The sequence below is a fragment of the Drosophila santomea genome, chromosome 2R, assembly GCF_016746245.2.
Source record: "Drosophila santomea strain STO CAGO 1482 chromosome 2R, Prin_Dsan_1.1, whole genome shotgun sequence".
NCBI classification, from domain to species: Eukaryota; Metazoa; Arthropoda; class Insecta; order Diptera; family Drosophilidae; genus Drosophila; species Drosophila santomea.
Window position 1 is genome coordinate 3,439,239 of NC_053017.2, and position 14,793 is coordinate 3,454,031.

A 14,793-nucleotide genomic window follows, 5' to 3' on the forward strand; every position below is an offset into this window, starting at 1 on the left:
AAAACTACTTTATTTAATATTATAATGTATATTTTTTAGAAAAGTAGCACAAAAGAAATAAAAATGACTAAAAACAAATATAATCCACGGCCCTTGTGTACTTCATATATAAATATGCTTATATACATATTATATATATTGGATTTCTTGGTAAAGGCGAAACTTAAATGGTATTGTATTGTATACTATAAACGAAATTAATAAAATCAATATTTTAAGATTATTCAAAGGGAACTAAATATTTGAAACCAACGGTCAATAAAATAATTATTAAACTACAACAAAAAGCTAGTAACGCTAGTAATTTTTCCGGGCCGACCAAATAAAAGTACAGATCTCCGGAGATTTAAAATAGCAACACTGCTTGTTGCATAGCATTCATTTCTATAAAATTAGATTGGTATTAAAAATAATCCGAAATTGGATACAAATGCTCACGACTCCGGGACATGTACGCAAAGCGTTTTATATTCCTGTACACCGTCTACCCGATATCGACTGTGAATTTTCTGTTGACGCACAAGACATAAATCATTTGAAAGACATTGAGTTAAACATTTTTTTTCGGATTTATTATACATTTTCTAGCAAATTGTTTTGCTTTGTGCGTGTGAATAAAACCAGATAAATGTACAATACATAAAAGGAATATAATATATATCTACAATTGAATAGGACACACGCATTAAATCAAAATGGCGCAGCTAACTAAGCTAAATTAAAAGTATCAGTAACATCGTTTGATCTTTACACACCTTTCATACCAATATGCTATGATCATAAAAATTGCTTGAAACAAAAACAAAACAAAATTGCTTGACCTTTTGATTTTTTTTTAACATTGATGTTTGTTTTCAAACAAAATAAACTGCTTGGTTAGCAATTCCTCGTTGTGGGTATGGGCGGTTGTAGTCCGGGAAGGATCTTGTTTAAAAATACAAGATTTCTACCGCAGTCTATGCCATGTAGCTATATTCATCGCCCGAGTTCGCAGTTCGCTCGATATATTGTTTGTCAATTAATGACTCCACACATTTCTTGATCATTGCTATGTTAGGCGTAAAGCTTACCTTCGATAAAGAAAGAACCTACAGAAAACAATATGGCATGTAGTTTAAATTCACAGTCAGGCGTGTTAGGTATTACCTCTTGTATTAACGCATTGTGCTTTAAGACTTTACGTGCTTTCATAATTCTAACAATGGCGGCTTGTAGAAAGAGTTTTCGGTCCTCATCCACCGAGTTAATGGTGTGTTCCACCTATATAAAAAATGTTGTTAGGAAACCAGGGTCCAGTTGAAATCTAAAAGACTTACCTCCTGTGGCGTTTCCTTTTGCAAAGCCGAACTTATTTTAAACTTTGTACGCTTATTTGTGTAATCCAAATTTAGTTCTATTCGAGTCTCACCGGCGAGATTCTCTGAGCTGGCATTTAAAAGCTTTGACTCGATAATAGGCTGCATGTGCTTTTGAAACGTTTCGTTGTTTAGCTGCAAGGTGTTCTGGATCTCCCGACAACTCAGACTATCACAAGTCTCAAACAGCAAAATGATCGCCATCTGGTATGTCTGCATAGTCACGATGTACGATTTTTTTAAATGGCTCAACTTTAATTCCCCATGGCACATATGATGTAGCCATGTCAACTTCCGACCGCTAAATAATTTATGATAATAATCCTCGAACTGCAAATGAATAACATAAGGTACAGGATTAAAACAACAAATTTAAAATTTCGAAAGTATCTACGACAGTCACTCGTTTTAAAATGTATCAGGACCGCAAGAAGTTGCTTTTTGATTTGGTATACTATAAACCTTTATTTAAGAGCGAGTGTCTTCTTTTAGATACTTACAAAATATCTATTTATACCCGTTACTCGTAGAGTAAAATTGTATACTAGATTCGATAAAATGTATGTAACAGGCAGAAGGAAGCGTTTCCGGAAATATATAGTATATATATTCCTGATCAGGATCAATAGCCGAGTCGATCTGGCCATGTCAGTTTGTCAGTTCGTATGAACGTCGAGATCTCTAGGGTGCTGAGATTAGACACCACAGACATAGACGCAGCGCAAGTCTATCGATTTGTCACGCCCACTCTAACGCCCACAAACCGCCAAAAATTGTAAGTGTAAGTGTATTGTTTTAATAAATATGTATATGTTAGATTATCCTTTTACAGAAAACCTTTTTTGACAGCAAATACAACGACGTTTTTTGTGACAGGGTTAATTTTATATGTAACAGGCGGAAGGAAGCGTTTCCGACCATATAAAGTATATATATTCTTGATCAGGATCAATAGCCGAGTCGATTTGGCCATGTCCGTCTGTCCGTCCGTCTGCCCGTCCGTATGAGCGTCGAGATCTCAGGAACTACAAAAGCTAGAGATTAAGCATACAGACTCCAGAGACATAGAAGCAGCGCACAACCGCCAAAAACTGCCACGACCACACTTTTGAAAAATGTTTTGTTTTTATTTTGACTTCAAATTCATTTCCGTTAATTTTTGAGTGTCCTTTTTTCTTAAAGGACTTATTAAAATTATTGTTTTGTTGATTTCAGACTAAAAATGTGTCCTGCATCACCTACACAATCAACGATGTCAGCGGCGATATAAAATCCTTGAAAAGTTTGTTAAATTACAATTTTCACTTTCGTAATTTTTTTTTCCTCAGGCACTTTAAAAATATTATATGGATTAAAATGAACTGTATTCATTTCCTCACAAAAGCGAGTGTAAAAAATACCTTTTTTCCAGCCTCTAAAGGTAGTTTCCTCCTCAAATGGGGGGATACTTTGAACTTTTTAAAAGTCACACATTTTAAGAGATAGATGAAGTTCTTTATGTATTTGCATAGTTTTTTTTAAGTATTTTAGAAATGCTTTTATTTTGCTGCTTAATATATTTCTCTAGGTTTTAAAACCCTATATATTATTTTGAATATTGTTTAAAGGCATCTCTTTAAATAATTGATTAAATAAAACAGTAAAAACATCTTTTGTAAGCTTTAAATCGAAAAATTTGCATTGTTTGTCAAAGCTATGTTACTTTACTGTTTATGTTACTGTTTATGTTAACTATATTTGATTACGAAAGACTTACCATTTTAATAGATTTTTCAAATTCCTGTGGTACTGCAAATGGTATAACTTGAGTAGACCCCAAAGGCCAAGCGCCCGCCTGCAGTACCTTTATGGCAAGGTTGATACCTGCGTAAAAATAAATATAAAAATAAACTAGCTTTAATGATTATATTTCTCCAGTCTCACCTAAGTCCACATTGCTATCCTTAAGATGATTATTAAACTTGTTGTTCAAGTCAGTAGATACCGATATATCCGTAAACATGCGATGAAGTTTATTGGTAAATTCATAACCGCAGGCTTGCTGTAAATATTCATAAAGAATTTAAGGCAAAAACAAGATTTATTTAAGCGTTTTAAGAGTTTTTGTAAAAAGTTAATTAAAAAATTAAATCAACATAATTATACGGTTAGCGACATTAATTAAATAAAATAACTGTAGTTATTTACTGTGAAGTACATTTTTTACCTTTAACCGATTGATCATTCCCTCCTCCGCATCCATGCTCTGACTCTGCTCGTGGATTAGGCGCTTGGCTAACAGTCGGCTATAAAACTTTTGATACACATCCTTGTCCTCAATATATTTAAAGATGGTTATGTTGTTAGTAAGCTTTTGATCAATCTCTGCCTCGCAGGTCTTAGACTTTTTAAGTAGCGTATCACAGTATTTCGCCACATACTCGGCGCTACGGCAAGGCTGCCGCTCGGTGGGGCGGCGATTTATAACACTGGCGCACGCCTTGTCTAATGCGCTGAGGAATAGAGAATCGTTTTCAAAAACGTCTGCTATCAGCTCTTGGTACTTGTGATGCACCTTCAACATATTCTCTACAAACGCAATGTGGATGTTTTCGCCTTTAAGCGCAGACACGGTCTGTAAACCTTCACTTTTAATGTGATCGAGGAAGGTGGTAATGAGCTCAGACTTGAGATTGTCGGGTATGGGCTTTAGTACGATGTACATGTTGCGTAGGTCTTGACGCCGCTCCTCGGAGACCATTTCGCGGCATTCCGAGTAGATGAAGCCAAGACGATCGTTAATAAACTTCTCCTCGCACTCTTTACGGAGCTTTGGCAGGGAACTGACATGTAAAAACTTCTGGGCTCTCCGGCTCTCATATTCCAGTATCCGGATAACCTCCTGCATATACTCCGACACTGAGCACCGATGAAGCAGCTTGTTAGCCTCGTTTGTGTAGTAGGCGCCACTGGCCTCCAGCATGGGTCCTTCAAAGAGTTCCTGGTAGAGCTTAAGCGAGCCTGTTTTCTTATAGTCCTGCACCTCCACAAAGCTGTGTATTACTCCATGAATAATTTGCACGCGATGGTGATCCAAGGTGCCATTGCTAGCTCTGTCTGCGGCAATGCCCTCGAGTATGTGACGGACCAATTCGCTGGACAAGTACTCAATCATATACAGACGCCAAATGTCTAGACCTAGCTCGCCAATCTCCATCTGCTCCGCAGCATCGCTTGATAGATTACCGTAAAACGACTCCGTGTCGGTAATCTTCTGTTTCTTTATGTGTTGTTGATTCAGGTAGCTTAAGGAAAAAAATTCCAACCATTATTGCGTTATGACAGATTCTGATGTATTCTTACATGTACAATTGGTGCAGATACTTGATGCCCTGGCTATATTCCATCCAGGTGGTATAGTAGCGCTGGAGGAGGTCTGGGCCACCATTAGAATGCGAGCATTTGCCCTCGATCAGCACCTTTTTGGACAGCATCTCCTGGACGTGCTGCTCGAGAAAATGTTTTGTTTCGCCATAAAGGCGATCAGCCATCGGTTCCGGCTGCGCCACGCACAGTGTGTAAACGTCGCTATATGTTTAAGGAAGGTGTTTTGATAGACCGATGTATTAGTGCGCGTTATTTTATAAATTTTATTTTGGCAATTCACGTTTTACACACGAACAATTGCGGTCAGAATAAAATCAGCTTGTGTTAAACCGTTTTGATTAGTTGTCGTTTGTCACAACAAAAATTTTAAAAACAATGTAAAAGAGAAGTCATCGATCTAATCAATTTATTTAATTGAGTATAGTTTACTACACAGGTCCGTAAAGTTTTGGTTAATATATTTAAAATCAAACAAGCATTTATTATCTACACGTTAAAAAAAAAATGCACTCATATTTATCAAGGTACTCAACACTACGAAGTTTACCAAATCATTGGAAGCTCTCCAGCAGCTATATTTGTTAATTCTCCTCTTTAATACAATAAACAACTGAACCGTTGCGTACTAGTACATTCGTAAGTTAACAGAAGAAAATGCAAAATAATGTAGTGGAAACCATTTCTCAAGTTGGATTGCCGCATTAAGATTAATTTGCAAGTTTGTTTTGTTTCAAATATGTGAATTAAGCAGGTTTTTAGAATTACTATTATGACAATGCTTTATGGTGTTTGTTCTGTGTTGAGTGACTTTGTAGCCCCTAGTAACCTATCACAGGCTATCTAATTACTCCGTCCGTTGCCGTGGTAGTCCAATACGTACCTAAAGCTTGTGTTCCACACCGAGCGCTCCACTTTGGTGAGCGTTATCACGGACTCGGCGATGCAGCGCAGGCGCGGCCAAACATCGACAAACTCCACTATTTTGGGCTTGAGCGACATGACAACTGGGTCTTAGTCCTAATCCTTGGACCGTCTGGAGATGGATTTGGAAGTGTTTCCTGGTGGGACAGGACGGAGGCTGATTAGAACGTCAAACTCATTCCGTTTTCGCGATTACAACAACGGGCGACCGAGCGACCCTCATACGTCGGCAGAGCCCACTTCTGCTTTGGTTTTTGGCATAATCGCTTAGTTTTTAAGTGTGGACTACTAGGTAAATGGCCTTGCCCTCGAGCAATTGCACACCAGGCCAGTTACCCTTGATGAAACGTGAAAGGACGTGTGCTCGCGGTCTACTCACCTGCTGCTTAACTACGCTATTACTAAATAATTACGCCGAGAATTTAGTTATTTTTGCACTTTTTTTGGTATCGTGAAATGGGTTGTCAGACGAAGACGATATCGATAAAAAAAATAATTTATATATATATCGATATTTAAACACGACATAAATATTCGATGTAAGAAGAATGTCGTGTCTCCACTGGCCAAACAGTTATCTTTTATTTTAGTATTAGGTTAACGTCAACGTCGAGAAACTAAGATAATCATTTGACCTTCTTTTCTAAAAACTGGATAACGCCATCTTTTCAACGTTCCCCTTAAAAAAACTGTAAATGCGCAAACGTTATATTTTAATTTTTAATATAACTATATTAATAATGTAGTTTAAATTTTTAATTCTTTTTTGTATTAGCATATTAAATCTTTTTAATTTTCGTTTTCATCGGTTGCTTATACGTATGTGAGTACTTTGGCTCAAACCCGATTATAAATTCGATTATCTGCTTGACGATTATTTGAATATAGTATTTTTGGGTTCTAAGAAGTAAAGGCTTAATTTAGAAAAATGGTATAATTTAGAGCGAATCGATTTTTAAAGGTCCAAGCCTTTGAGTGCCTAGATGTGCGGAAAACAAAAACTTTACACGTTAAATTAAAAAAAAAAAAGTTAAGAAAGGCTAAGAAATCAAAGAAAATATCATTTAAGCCCAAGGTAACTGAAATTTACCAAACTTTTAAAGTACTTAACAGGTCAATTGAAAAATCAATATATCGATAGGATTTTAATTAGTACGATTTCTCTGTTTAAATATACCTCAGTTTCGGTGATTACCTCTTAAAGAGTTGGAAAAACATCGATGTTTACCATCGATGATTTCATGATTTTCAGACAAAAACATCGATGTATCGATACATTGAAATTTTGTATTTAACCCTGCTCTGATAACCTACATTACATTACATTTTTCGCTCTCTCGAGAGAGAGTGTTTTTTGAGCACGCTCATTTTTTAGTTTTGCTCAGTCGTGTTCTGCAGCTTGTCGGTGGTGGTCATCAAATTGTGGTAAGTTCTTTGCTTTCGGAGTTTTGACTATTGCATACGTCTCTGAGCCGTATGGTTATCTTTTGTGTGACTTCTAAACTCCACGTAAATTTTTTTTTTTTAGTTTTAGTTTAGTTTTTTCCTGAATTAACTCAAGTATAATGGATCGAAAGAAATGCTTAGATGATACACAAATTGCTGCACTTTTGCAAGGGCTTACAGACGATTCAGATTTGTCGGATATAAACAGTGAGTCGGGAGATGAAGTATTTGAAGACGATGTTCAGAGCGACGTAGAAGATGTTGAAGTTGAACAATCCGGTGAAATTTCAAATTTGTGTGAAGACGAACAAGCAACATATACTGATTGTCACGTGTCTTCGAAAAGTCGTATACGAACGTTCTCTGTGCCTAAGATAAGATCCAAAAATAAGTACTGCTGGAGTACTTCAAAAGGAAAAGATACTGGCAAAGTTAGTGCTATAAATATTGTTCAAACGGCAAGAGGTCCTACTAGGGCATGCAAATTACTATTAGAGCCGCTCTCATGTTTTAACTTGTTCTTTACCGATGCTATAATTCTTGAATTAGTAACATGGACAAATACGGAAATAGGCTTGAATCGGAAAAGCAATATGACCAAAGCCACTTTTGGAGACACAAATATACATGAAATCCGTGCTTTGATCGGAATACTCGTTTTGACAGCTGCTCTAAAGGACAACCACCTAACAACAGACGAAATATTTAACAGCAATTTCAGTGGTACAAGGTATTGTTCGACTATGAGTCGCGATAGATTTAATTTTTTAATTCGGTGCCTGCGAATGGACGACAAATCATTGCGCCCTTCTCTTCAAATTGCTGATCGATTTATGCCTGTCCGGAAGGTTTGGGATATGTTCATTGAGCAATGCAAAACCAGTTATACACCAGGATCGCATACAACAATTGATGAACAGCTGTTGGGTTTTCGTGGTCGATGTCCATTTAAGATGTACATCCCTAATAAGCCAAATAAATATGGCATAAAAATAGTAATGATTTGCGACAGTGCCACAAAATATATGTTTAATGCCATTCCATATCTAGGCAAATCAACAAATAATCACGGCATCCCTTTGGGCGAATATTTTGTTAAATAATTGTCAAAACCAATACATGGTACTTCTCGCAATATTACTTGTGACAATTGGTTTACATCAGTTCCACTGGCCAAGAACTTGCTCAAAGAACCATACAAATTGACTCTTGACTCTTACAATCAGACAAAAGGTGGAGTTGACACGCTCAACCAAATGTGTTCGATAATGTCGTGCTCTCGGAAAACGAACAGGTGGCCTATGGCAGTGTTTTATGGAATGCTTAACATACATAGCTTTCGTAAACTCATATGTAATATATTGCCACAACATGCAGAATCAAAACCAAAAGCCGCTATGTCGAAGACAGTATATGAAAACTTTGTCTGAGTTATTAACATCACCTTGGATGGAAAAACGATTGCAGACTCCTAGTTTAAGTAACGTATTGAAACGCAATATTCAAAACGCATTGCCTGAAAAGCTCGAAAACGCCAATAACGAAAAAAGAGAAGAGCCGGAACCGAAAAAAAAGATATATTGTTTTTATTGTTCCTCTAAAATAAGGCGCATGTCGAAAATGGTGTGCGTTAAATGCAATAAGCCTATATGCGGCGAACACAAAAGTGATTTGTGCAAAACTTGTACTTAAATCGAAAATATTTCCAAACTTTTTTTAAATTTCTTAAATTTCATATATATATAAGCTAGAACAGCAAGAAAAATGTGGTAATTTTATTTGTTAAGAAAACTATAGTTCCTATGAAAAAAGAGTTAGTTATTTTTGTTTATTTTTTAAGAAAAATGAATTTGTTAATTTTTTGTTTTTTAATAAAATTAAGTTCTGAAATAAATGTTTTTAAATTCTAAGGAAATAAATAAAGAAACAATGTAAGTACAAATTGGTGAATAAATAGATCAAAATGCTTTTTAAATAATGGAAAACATTGATACGTAGACGTATGGTTATCTTTTACGCACTTCCTAGGAGGGTTATCAAAGCAGGGTTAATATTATAAATCTATTCCATAAACAAATCAAAATAGTTACAAGTAATTTAAAAAAATTAGGCTTTATTTGAGATCCACAGTTTACTGTTTTTATTTCTTGATAATCAAAATGAAACTTAAAACTATCTCTCGTCCAACACAATAATTTTAATGAAATAACAATTCCATTTAAGCGAAAATAAAAACAAGAGAGAACGCTATAGTCGAGTTCCCCGACTATCTGATACCCGTTACTAAGCTAGTGGAAGTGCGAAGGAGAGTCTTAAACACAGTTTTTGGCGGTTTGTAGGCGTCAGAGTGGGCGTGGCAGAAAGTTTTTTTGCAAATCGATAGAAATTTACAAGACTAATACAAAAATGAAAAAATATCAAAACATTTTTTAAAAGTGTGGGCGTGGCAGCTTTGGGCGGTTTGTGGGCGTTAGAGTGGGCGTGGCAAAAAGTTTTTTTGCAAATCGATAGAAATTTAAAAGACCAATATAAAAAGTAAAAAATATTAAAACATTTTTCAAAAGTGTGTGCGTGGCAGTTTTTAGCGGTTTGTGGGCGTTAGAGTGGGCGTGGCAAAAAGTTTTCTGGCAAATCGATAGAAATTTAGAAGACCAATACAAAAATTAAAAAATATTAAAACATTTTTCAAAAGTGTGTGCGTGGCAGTTTTTAGCGGTTTGTGGGCGTTAGAGTGGGCGTGGCAACATGAATCGACAAACTTGCGCTGCTTCTATGTCTTGGGAGTCTGTATGCTTAATCTCAACTTTCTAGCTTTTGTAGTTCCTGAGATCTCGACGTTCATACGGACAGACAGACGGACAGACGGACGGACAGATCGACTCGGCTATTGATCCTGATCAAGAATATATATACTTTATATGGTCGGAAACGCTTCCTTCTGCCTGTTACATACTTTTCAACGAATCTAGTATACCCTTTTACTCTACGAGTAACGGGTTAATAACATCGACTTTTTCTCAAACAAAAAAAAAAGAATAAAGCTGTATACTAAAATTAAGGTATCCTGTCGTTTTTGCTCACAAGTAATGCCTTGCTAAACATCCTCTCACTTCCAATAGTGGTGGCCGGTACGCAGAGGAATTTCATAATGCATGTTTTGAATGTGGTGTGGTGTTAAAAGACGAACTAAGATTATTAAGTTGGTTACCTTCAAAATTGTTATTTTTTGTACCCTCCAATAATCTAAAGGGGTTTGTATGGACTCTGCTGTGGATTCTGGTGTTGGCGGGCTTGAGGATGTAGAAGATTTTGTTTGAGCATTGATCGCCTCCTCTGGCGATTTAACTCCTTAGGAGGAAAAATAAATGGATTCCAACAATGGATTCCCTCCTCTTTAAAGGGAGGGTCTAAAAATGTGATCATTCGTGTCACTGTACGATTTTCATAGGCTACTAATCTTTTATTGACCCCCTGACATCTCGACCTACCTTAGTCTGCAGTGTAGTTTTCATGGCTGAGAGATAGTGTAGAATACCACTAACAACCGGAATATCGATGACACGGTCACAGACGTACTCGAAGATGTGTGTATCGTTGGATGCTCAAAAGGTGAAAGTATTGCCTTCAAATCCTTCAAAATGGATATTTACCCTTTGGGCGTGTTCAGTAGAACACTTGCGATGGCAACCTGAGCCTCTGTAAATTTGGCAACCCTACAGCCGTCAGCTGAGGATAAAAAACATTCTGGTAAGGTATAATGCACGTTGTTTGCAATAATTAAAATTTAACAATTTATTTTTACAGAATTAATGAACTTGCTGGGGCGGCAAAAACCAAAAATAAAAAAAATAAAAACTATTCTATAAATTATAAATTTGTTAATATTAGTAAATATAATAAACAAAATACTATTTTTTAAAACATTTTCAGTATTTTGTAGTATTTTTATATTACAAAAGTATCGCAAATGATACAAATCCGTTTTGTGAATAATATTATAAAAAAGTATCGCAAAAGATACAAAAAAAGGTCCCGTAAATAATATTAAAAACGTATCGCAAAAGATACCAAATTCGTCCCGTAAATAATATTAAAAAAGTATCGCGAATGATATGGGAATCGACCCGCATTTGTTATCGTAAAAGGTCCGCAAACTCAACTTTTCGGGTTTCGAAAATGATAGCTTCGCTGCCATAAGACCCCTGACAGATTATTAACATAAGTATCGTTTTTATACCCGCTGCTCGTAGAGTAAAGTGTTATACTAGATTCGTTGAAAAGTATGTAACAGGCAGAAGGAAGCGTTTCTGACCATATAAAGCATATATATTCTTGATCGGGATCATGTTCGTATTTCCGTCCGTCTGTCCGGCCGTAAGAACTTTGAGATCTCAGGAACTACAAAAGCTAGGAAGTTGATATTTAGCATACAGACTCCAGAGACATAGACGCAGCGTTAGTTTGTAGTTTCATGCTGCCACGCCCACTCTAACGCCCACAAACCGCCCAAAACTGTCAGTGTTGAAAAGTAACGGGTATCAGATAGTCGGGGAACTCGACTGTAGCGTTTTCTCTTGTTGAATCTGAAATCGGACGTTTTTTCCGCTTAAAGTCAGCAAAACTATCGTTTGTAATATCATAAACGAAGTTTTTGTTTGCTGGTATTGGACTTCTTTTAATTGTATGCATTTGCCATCAAAACATTTCTCAAGGTGGTTCGTGAAGGTAATTCATACCTTGGATCAGGAGGCTTACTGTCCAGTGTTTGTCCAAGCAAATCCATTCCCCACCCCAAATGAATCTTTGTCGCCACCCCTGCATCTGCCGGCAGAGTTATTTTTTAAATTTTTTTTGCCTTTCATTTAAACTTAAGCTTGATATGTATGGATCAGAGGAATCCATAGCTCTATAAAAATAATCAGCCATATTGTTTAATCAGCTATTTTATGGCTATTTCCTATCGTTTTTATAGTGTTTGTTCCTTGCTTCTGAAGCATTTTCACCTAAACATCCAACCGCGTACTAATATTTTATGAACCGTCGGCGACATCGGATACCAAGGATACGTATTTACATATAGCAAAAATGTTTTCTTACAAAATATCTTGAATTTCTCAAAATAAACGCAATGTTCACAGAAACTAGTGATTAAAACTATGTATATTAAATCTGTATAAAATGTTTTGATCAAAGTTTGTGATTGATAAAAATAATTGGTAATTCCGAAATGCTCTTCTAGCCGTGTTTCCGTAATTATTATTCCCACTTCCATTTTGCTTGGAACTGCCATTTATGTCCACTTTATTTTTTTAATGTCTTTTTCCGAAACATTATTTCGATTTTGTATGCTTGTGCTATGCGCCACTTTTGAATTTTAAGCCTATAGGATACGTTCAGTACTCAACTCAAAAAATCGTATCCTTTGCATACTCAATTTTAAGAGGCCTGCAGAACCTTACAGATTGTGGAGATCTGTTATTCCAAATAATCTGCTGATTTTTATCTATTAATTTTAAAGGTATTGGAGTGCTGACCAAAAGGTATAGAGCTGGGGAGGCAGGTTCTGATCCAAAATTTTGCTTATATAAGCTGTGGCCAGTAGATCCAACAAATCCGTAGCATTTGACACGAAACATTTGAGATATAACCTCTTTTCGCAGGCCCAATATTCTTTCACCAGTAATTTTCACGAATTTCTATTTCATTTCGCCGCAAAGTCGCCTTAACCCGCTGCAAGCAGGGCCGGCGACACAGTTTCATTCGGGGTGGGGAATGGATTTGATTGGACAAGCAAACCTTGTATGGAAACCGCCGGTCATGGATGCAAGATCGATCTCTAATTTATATTTTTGAAGTGAACCAGCATCAGCATAGCCTATCGTTGGTCTTCCCTTTTTATGAGGAGATGGTTCACAAAGGTCTTCATGCAAGGATATAACAAGTTTATTTGACAGCCAATTTGAGTTTTTAATTTTAATCCTTGTTATCATTCGGTTACATTTAGGCAAATATTTCTTTAAGTACTTTATAAAAATCTCTGTTTATATACCCGTTACTCGTAGAGTAAAAGGATATACTAGATTCGTTGAAAAGTATGTAACAGGCAAAAGGAAGCGTTTCCGACCATATAAAGTATATATATATTATTGATCAGGATCAATAGCCGAGTCGATATGACCATGTCCGTCTGTCCGTCCGTATGAACGTCGGGATCTCAGGAACTACAAAAGCTAGAAAGTTTAGATTAAGCATACAAACTCCAGAGACATAGAAGCAGCGCAAATTTGTCGATTCATGTTGCCACGCCCCCTCTAACGCCCACAAACCACCGAAAGCTACCACGCCTACACTTTAACGATTTGCCAAAAAACGTATTTTAAAAACACATTAAATCTTGTGATTTAAAAATATTAAAAAAATTACTTTCTGCGAAAATTTCAAGTTTTTGGCCCAAAGTGCATTGTCACATTTTTGGTCAAAAGTAAGCTCGTGGCACCCATTTTGCACAGAGCTTTCTTTTACCCTAAAATTTATGAATAATATTAAGTAAAAGTTCAGTTCATATTTTTATAGTACAGCTATTTCATTTAATTTCAGTTTAAGGTCATTCAATATCATGTGATTTTTAAAGGATAGGCCTTGGTCCGGCGACTTCAAACCATAAAAACCATATTTTATGCTCTTTAAAATAATTGCTAGACGTAGATTGTGAAAAATATGGTTTCGAGACTCTTACACAAATTGGAGTATTAGCTTTTGAAGCATTGGCACGATATTCTGAGGCAAGATACCTATGGATTAAATCAATAAAAAAAAAATCTTTTATCTTTAGAACACTATTCAAGACGCGATGCAGATAACGTTAATAACAACTGCGACCATGACAAAAGAAGGTTTTGATCGATGCCCTACTCTTCAAGTCCGCCAACGACAACGTTAATATCCAGCCACGAAGAAGACCACTCCTGCAACGAATTCCCATGAATTATCAGCGGCATTCCGGAATGTTGACTATCAGGCGCCACGTTAATCAAATACTTCAATGCTAAAAAAGAATCAATTGCGCCAAGATTTTGCATCATTCACTATTAAAGTAATTCTTTGGCATCAGCCTTTTTTTTTCCAAATCTATGTGTCTTTGCATCATCTTTTATCTTGAACACATGCAATACTAAAACTACCAACTATAAAAAAAAATTTTAAGAGGGTCGAATAGAATCACCTGGAGATTTGACCTCAAGTAAAATCGTATCTTACGAAACAAAGTTGCGATCGTTCTCTTATTGTTAGTTCTTTTTGCTTTGCTTCGTCCCTTTTATCCACACAATTAGTCTTTGCACTTCACAAATTTAATGTTTCTTACGATGCATATGCTCCGGCCGAAGAGTCGAAGAGCGAAGAGCTTTGCAGTCAGCTATAAATGAAATGGTAATGATTTCTTTTAATACCATTGCTATTATTAAGCACATTAACATCATTTGTTCATCGATTTACATTTTATGGTCGGAAACGCTTCCTTCTGCCTGTTACCTACTTTTCAACGAATCTAGTATACCCTTTTACTCTACGAGTAACGGGTATAAAAACCACGAAACTAAGATTTCCTTTCTATTATCTAAATAATTGTTCCTATGACATCTACATCTATATGATATAGTAGATCGGTGATTATCAAATTGAAAGCGAAAAGGTCAAAACAACGAAG

General features: G+C 36.2%; 2 protein-coding genes across 3 annotated transcripts; one reads left to right on the forward strand and one right to left on the reverse strand.

Moving 5' to 3' along the window:
- Positions 1-550: 550 nt before the first annotated feature.
- LOC120445555 (cullin-2) lies at positions 551-6,143 on the reverse strand. Of its 2 annotated transcripts, XM_039626026.1 has the most exons (9): positions 6,022-6,143; positions 5,602-5,779; positions 4,698-4,922; positions 3,562-4,639; positions 3,279-3,396; positions 3,112-3,218; positions 1,317-1,685; positions 1,147-1,260; positions 551-1,088 (listed from the first exon to the last, which is right to left on the reverse strand). In XM_039626026.1, the coding sequence occupies exons 2-9, from the start codon at positions 5,718-5,720 to the stop codon at positions 957-959; spliced, it is 2,262 nt and encodes a 753-aa protein (XP_039481960.1). In that variant the 5' UTR covers positions 5,721-5,779; positions 6,022-6,143; the 3' UTR covers positions 551-956. The 2 variants fall into 2 exon arrangements, with proteins under 2 accessions (XP_039481960.1, XP_039481961.1); XM_039626027.1 differs by lacking the exon at positions 6,022-6,143 and having other exon boundaries at positions 5,602-5,799.
- Positions 6,144-6,980: 837 nt separating this feature from the next.
- On the forward strand, positions 6,981-8,305 carry LOC120445556 (piggyBac transposable element-derived protein 4-like). The gene is made up of 2 exons (XM_039626028.1): positions 6,981-7,067; positions 7,171-8,305. The coding sequence occupies exon 2, from the start codon at positions 7,208-7,210 to the stop codon at positions 8,189-8,191; it is 984 nt and encodes a 327-aa protein (XP_039481962.1). The 5' UTR covers positions 6,981-7,067; positions 7,171-7,207; the 3' UTR covers positions 8,192-8,305.
- The last annotated feature ends 6,488 nt before the right edge of the window (positions 8,306-14,793 follow it).